At 41.9% G+C, this 6,514-nt stretch overlaps 1 protein-coding gene across 1 annotated transcript; it reads right to left on the bottom strand.

Moving 5' to 3' along the window:
• Positions 1–542: 542 nt before the first annotated feature.
• On the bottom strand, positions 543–3,200 carry LOC136516523 (cytochrome b5). The gene is made up of 3 exons (XM_066509929.1): positions 2,942–3,200; positions 1,170–1,236; positions 543–1,067 (listed from the first exon to the last, which is right to left on the bottom strand). The coding sequence occupies exons 1-3, from the start codon at positions 3,017–3,019 to the stop codon at positions 811–813; spliced, it is 402 nt and encodes a 133-aa protein (XP_066366026.1). The 5' UTR covers positions 3,020–3,200; the 3' UTR covers positions 543–810.
• Positions 3,201–6,514: the final 3,314 nt, after the last annotated feature.

Raw genomic sequence — 6,514 nt, 5'->3', positions numbered from 1 at the left:
TCTGCGTACTCTCAAGCCTCAACTCACTTTTCATTTCCAAGCTACTACATCTACGTACTCCCTTGACACACTCTTCAAGCTACTGCGTGAATCTTGGAGTGCACTACCTCCACGGCGACCTTCACTAGCTCAAGCACAGTTGGCAGCCATGCCAGCGCCACGCGGAAGCCAATGGTCTGCGTACGGCGGCGGCGGTCCCAGCCTGTTTGTTTGGCTGTGGCTTGTCGTAAACGATCGTAAATTTCTAACCGAAACAGTATTTTTCTCTCACACAAACCAGCCAGCAGTACTTCTTCACGAACCAGCAACGATACGAACCAGCCAACCGAACAGGCTGATGTCACGTTGTTCTCCACGTCGACGTAGGCCGTCAACGCAGCAGCAACGGTAACAGTGGCAACCAAGTTGTCAACCTTATCGCGCCACCGTCAGCGACGCGGCTGAGAACCCACTTTCCGACTACGTGCCAACTCAACAAAACCAATATTGGCTTGTGTAACAGACAGCAGCCAACTCAACAAAACCAAGAGGCAAACAGTTGATAGCTGCTGGTTTGAAACAATCAGCGACCTTATAGAATTTTGAAATATCTGAATCTAGTTACACAAGGACATCTAGTTAAGTATGATGCACTTCGATCACACTTTTAAGCACAAAATGGACACCCAAGGACCACAGAATCCACAGCAGCTCAGATCATTCGATGAATTTCATCACAAGTTACACATGTAATAAAACCTCACAAAACTCTTGCTAGCTTATTCGACAAGTTCGACTCTTACAATCCCGAGGGGGGCAAGGGCAACAAAGCTAAGCAGACTCCGACTTGGTGTACATCCTAATGGCAACAGCCAAGCCCAGGATTGCCAGGGGAACCAAAAACTGGAGGATCTTGATAACAAACTCGGGGGTCTTGTCCTGGTTGTAGTGCGGTTGCTTGGGGGGGACATACTTCGTCCTAGAAGGGATCGTCGATGCATCGATTTCACCCACTAAATACTCATCCATCATCGCACGGGCAGTGTTGCTGTGCCCGACATCCTCGAAATCATCAGTTGCATCCTTGCCTGTATAAGGTTGAAATGGATTGTTGTTACAGCGTATCTTTCACAACCTTGGTCAGGCACTGATTAGTGGTACTGCTGGTACATAAAGACAAGATGGCATACCAGTTGAGGACAGCAAAACATCATCACCTCCTGGGTGGTCTTCCAAAAACTTTGTCACATCATATACCTATTCCACAGCAAAGCACACAGCTGGTGAGGTTCTTACAGAGAAAAGGATAAGATTGTAGCAACATTAATGAAATAGCTGGTGCAATGCCACCAGCAATGATCAACATGTCAATGTGAAATAATGTTATGCAAAAGAAACCTTCAGGTTTCCAAGGAAGGCTAAGAAGACATAACAAGTTTCATTAAGGTTAAGTAGCATGTCTCATCTAAGATAAGAAAACCATCAATCTTGGAAAAAGGCAATAGGAAACATCTATGTGCTCTATATGATTGGTCAGCAACCGAGGTACTAAACTTGTACTTTAGCAAAAAAAAAAAAAAAAAGGGCGTACCCAGTGCAGAGAGCTCCCGCTCTGTGCGGGGTCTGGGGAAGGGTGTTAGTGGCAAGCCTTACCCTCGCCTGTGCAATGCGAGGAGACCGCGACTGGAACCCGGGACCTTCCGGTCACAGGCGGTAAGACTCTACCGCTTGCACCAGGCCCGCCCTTCAAAAAATTGTACTTTAGCAGTCTTTAAAAAAATCTACTCCATGAATTAAAATTGTACTCCATCGATTTACATGCTTACATCAATGTGAAGATAAAATAATGCAGACTCGCTAGTTCAAGAATGTTTAAGGCACTTGCTTTCCCTAGCAGTACACAGCTGTGGCACCTTGATGAACAGAATTCACAATTTACAATGAGCTTCTGGAAGGGGCGGAATATATTAGAGCGAAGAGAATGACTTTCAAAAGTAACGTATACAAGTCTGTGAACCCACTTAGAAGAATTATAGACAAGAATTATGGACAATCCGATGTTGACAACATTATCGCCTACTGAATTGTTGGGGGCAAAACATCTGCAAAGGTTAATACATTTAAGAGGGAAGATAATGTCTTTCGGAACTAATTGTACTGCAAGTCTACGAACCCACTTAGCAGAATCGTGGACATTTAAGGTGACGCTGATAACATTACTGGCTACTGAATTGTTGGGGGGCAGGCAAAACATCCAGAAAGGTAGTATGCATTTCTATCAAGGAGCTGTTACTGATGTTTCAATGGCCTCTAGCAAACAAGATGGAGCGACACAGGGCATGCTGAAATACCTGTCGCAAAAAAGAAACAAGATTAAATGACGTGCTGACCGCACTATGGCACTTTTCACAAAAGGAATTTCCACGTTACAATGAGACATGAGGATAAAAGATGACATCACAAGTACAAAGGCGCAGGCAATTGCCAAGTATATACCAACTAAACGTGGGGGTCTGCTTGCAGATACGAAACACCCACAGAGCAGCGCGATTCATCAGCTGACAAACTAGGGGGCTGTCTGACTCTGAATCGGCCGCCCCGAGAGCAGATACTAGCGCTAGCGCAAGAGTCTACGCGGGAAACAAGCGCCGGACCAACCAACCGCGATGGCCTCCGCCGGATCTGCGGGCTCGTCGCCTGCATACGCAGAATCAAGAATCCATCTTGGACAAAACAAGACTACCTATATAGCACCAAAATAACTAAGCAGGGCCGGCCGGCGGGCAGCCAGTCGGCGTGAGTAGGAGACGCAAAATCTAATCTTTGGATCGGGACTCGGGGGATCCGATCAACCAAGGGAGCCATGGCTGGCTGGGCGAGGAAGACAAGAAGAGACATCGACCATCCATCCACCATAGGGAAGGGGAAGGGGCAAAGGGGAAGGGTAGAGGGAGATGTATACCTTGCCGCCGATGATGAGCCAGCAATCCTCCTTGGAGTTGTGCTTGGCGACGTCCTCGAGGGTGAAGACCTTGGACATGGCTGCTGCTGCTGCTGCGGCTGCGGCGGCGGCGGCTGGCTGGATCGAGGTCGATGGCGAATCGAGCGAGGTGGTTGGTTGTGCCAGGTGGGGGAGGCGGAAGGGGGATTTCCTTTTAAAACCGCGGCGGCAGGAACGCAATCGAGTCCACCTCCGCCAGCCACAAATCCGCCGATGCCTTCTCTTCTCTTCACCCCGATCCGACTACCCAATTTCGTCTGCTCCGACTCTCGCCACCTAACCCCCTCCCTCGCCGGACCCACTGTCAGAGATCGAGTGCAGCATGCCTGGCCTTGGTTTTTTTGTTCTGTTTTTCTGTTCCTATACACACACACCCCGTGTCACATTGGGTTCATATTTTGGTTCCTCTTCTTTTTACGATTTTTCTATGAAACCATATGTTCAAAAGCTTTGAATCCAGCCAGATCGTTTTGCTTTCATCCTCATCGATCATTCATTACAAATACAATTAGCTATCGTAGGTACTCCCTTTATCCCTAAATAAATATCGTTTTCGCTTCTTGAGAAAAAACTTTGACTAAATATATATTAAAAATATTAATATTTATGGTATATAATTAGTATTATTGGAAAGATCTTTTAGTCTAGTTTTTTAATAAATTTATTTAGAGATACAAATATTGCACATATTTTCTATAAATTGAGTCAAACTTACGGCACACACACCAACGACGACAGTTATTTAGAGACAGAGGGAGTAGGACCGTATCAATTCAAGAGTGCGTTGTACTGGTAAGCAGAGTCCATGATAGTACGTCTAACTTCATTGGGATTCTACAAGTAATGTACTATAGCGGACATTAAAGATTGATAGTGCTTGGTTGGAAGCAGCTGCGTTGACATTCGCCACGGGTTAATATACCTTCATTTAATATTAAAATGATATTTATTTATTTATTTCTCTAGTTTTCTGAGCATAAAAGTCATGACCGATTTTACTAAAAGTAATACTACATGATAATTTAGAGAAAGAGTTAAGTTTGGTTTATTGTCTCGTCCGTGATCCAAATTTATGAGTTATGACCTATGCTACAAGTTAGAATAGGTGTGTCCAACCACGATATATAGTTTAATTCCAAAACATATTAAAATAGACTATGCAAGGTGTATATGTATATATATATATATATATATATATATATAACGTTCTATTTGCAATGCACGTACTAGTAAATTGCTATAAGTATAAGACTGGATTCATGGCCGAGTGGACATAGCAATATGCTTTGCCATTTTTTTATTTTTATTTCAAAATCCGGATTAAAAATATATTTTTCTATATCTGGATCCTCGTCATTTCTCAGATCCAGATCTTGGGTCGACACGAATGAATAAGGCCCTGTTTGGTTGTCTATGCGGTTCTAAAAATTCCTGTCACATCGAATGTTTGACACATGTATGAAGTATTAAATATAGACTAATTATGAAATTAATTGCACAATTTGCGACTAATTTGCGAGACAAATCTTTTAAGCCTAATTAGTCCATGATTTGACAACGTGATGCTACAGTAACATGCGCTAATGACAGATTGATTAGGCTTAAAAAATCGTCTCGTAAATTAGCCTCCATCTATGTAATTGGTTTTATAATTAATCTATATTTAATGCTCCTTATTAGTATCTAAACATTCGATATGACATAAATTTTAGAAGTGACTAAAGAATCAAACACCCCCTAAATACGATAGAAGATAACGTGGCCGCACTGCCATTTTATTATAAAGACGTGCGTTAACGTTGCTCGTGGAATGTGGTAAAAAATCATCTCATAAAAGTCATATATGCTGTGTGCTCTTACTGTACATATATATATACACCACCAAACTTAAAAGAGAGACGGTGTTATATATGTTCCATGCATGCATCTCTAGTGTGTAGTTTCAGTCTTCTTTGTTGTGCAAAATGCTGCTGAATAGTATATAGAAGAAGCTTCTAGAGCGAGGACCGGTAGTAGATGCACGGTGGTTGGGCAACATGTACGTTGGAGTAGTACATTTTGGCGGCGATTGACTTGCCGGCGAAACAGAAGAATGAAGCAGCTAGTGCTGTTGGCTGCCATGCGCCCCCGGATTTGTGTGCTTCTTTATTCTTGCTCATGGTCGACCAAGCTCTTGTTTAGTTCGTGAAAAGTTTTCTCAAAAAGTGCTACAGTATTTATCGCATCGAATCTTGCGATACGTGCATGGAGCATTAAATGTAGACGAAAAAAAAACTAATTGCACGGTTTGGTTGGAAATTGCGAGACTAACGTTTTGAGCCTAATTAGTCCATGATTGAACACTAATTGTCAAATAAAAATGAAAGTGCTACAGTAGCCAAATTTCAACTTTTCGCGAACTAAACGAGGGCCAGCTAACATTTCGCACTGCACGGCTGCCACAATTGACCTCCATTCCATCGGTACTTAGAGTTGACAACTTCAGCTGTGATCCAGCTTTAGGCCCCGTTTGTGTGTCCTTAAATTTAGCTGGATCTGCTTTTTTTTTTATCCAGAACAGTATTTTTTCTCACAAATTTCTCTAGATTCATCCAGATTTCTCCAAAATTCCCCTCTATTATGAAATATTAATGTGGATATCCATAACTCCTATACCGTCAAAGTTATAACCTTCTACTTCATCAATGGTGTAACTCTCCTAGTATTAATTCTTGTAACTCCATCTCGCATGTATGGCTATATACAGGAGGGCTTATGTATTGGAAATAAGATAAGAGAAAAGACTCAAAGAGAACATCTTATTTCCTTTCTCTCTAAATTTGTTCTCCACATTCTTACATACACATTCTTGATAGTCAAACTAGCTATAACACGTTATCAGCACGACCGTCTCTAAAAGCTATCAAGAACTAGGTAAGAAACTTTGCATTGATCCTAATATTATTTTTGTGGTAAGACATTATCATTTGTATTTGTTTCTATATTTTGTTCTTGTGCGATTGTTTGAATTTCGCAATCTATATATTTTTTAGTTTACTATGTCGAATCTTGCCGAGCTTGATTTCACGGCTCTGGATATTTCGGGCAAGAATTACTTGTCATGGGTGCTAGATGCTGAAACTCACCTGAATGCCAATGGGCTTGGTGATGCGATCAAAGAAAAAAAAATAATACATCTAGTCAAGATAAAGCTAAGGCTTTAATTTTCATTCGCCGCCACCTCCATGAAGGTCTAAATGTTGAATACCTTATTGATAAGGATCCCCTTGTTCTTTGGAACAAACTAAAAGAAAGATTTGATCATCAGAAAACAGTGATCCTCCCTAAAGCTCGTTATGAGTGGTTGCACCTAAGGTTGCATGACTATAAAAGTGTTTTTGAATACAATTCAGCCATGTTTAGAATCGCATCACTGTTACTGTTGTGTGGAGAAAAAGTAACGAATGAAGAGATGCTAGAGAAAATATTATCTACATTCTATGCATCAAATGTGCTGCTTCAGCAGCAATACCGTGAGAAAGGATTCAAGAAATA

The sequence above is a fragment of the Miscanthus floridulus genome, chromosome 17, assembly GCF_019320115.1.
Source record: "Miscanthus floridulus cultivar M001 chromosome 17, ASM1932011v1, whole genome shotgun sequence".
NCBI lineage: Eukaryota > Viridiplantae > Streptophyta > Magnoliopsida > Poales > Poaceae > Miscanthus > Miscanthus floridulus.
The sequence above is the reverse complement of the archived record's forward strand: the minus strand, read 5'-3'. Positions and strand labels throughout refer to the sequence as shown.

What these genes read in the sequence shown, in the direction of transcription:
- LOC136516523 (XM_066509929.1), bottom strand. Translation starts at nt 3,019, where the DNA reads ATGTCCAAGGTCTTCACCCTCGAGGACGTCGCCAAGCACAACTCCAAG. An exon ending in GGCTCATCATCGGCGGCAAG is followed by an intron (nt 1,237 to 2,941) that starts GTATACATCTCC and finishes GCTGTGGAATAG; the next exon opens with GTATATGATGTGACAAAGTT. An exon ending in TGTTTTGCTGTCCTCAACTG is followed by an intron (nt 1,068 to 1,169) that starts GTATGCCATCTT and finishes AACCTTATACAG; the next exon opens with GCAAGGATGCAACTGATGAT.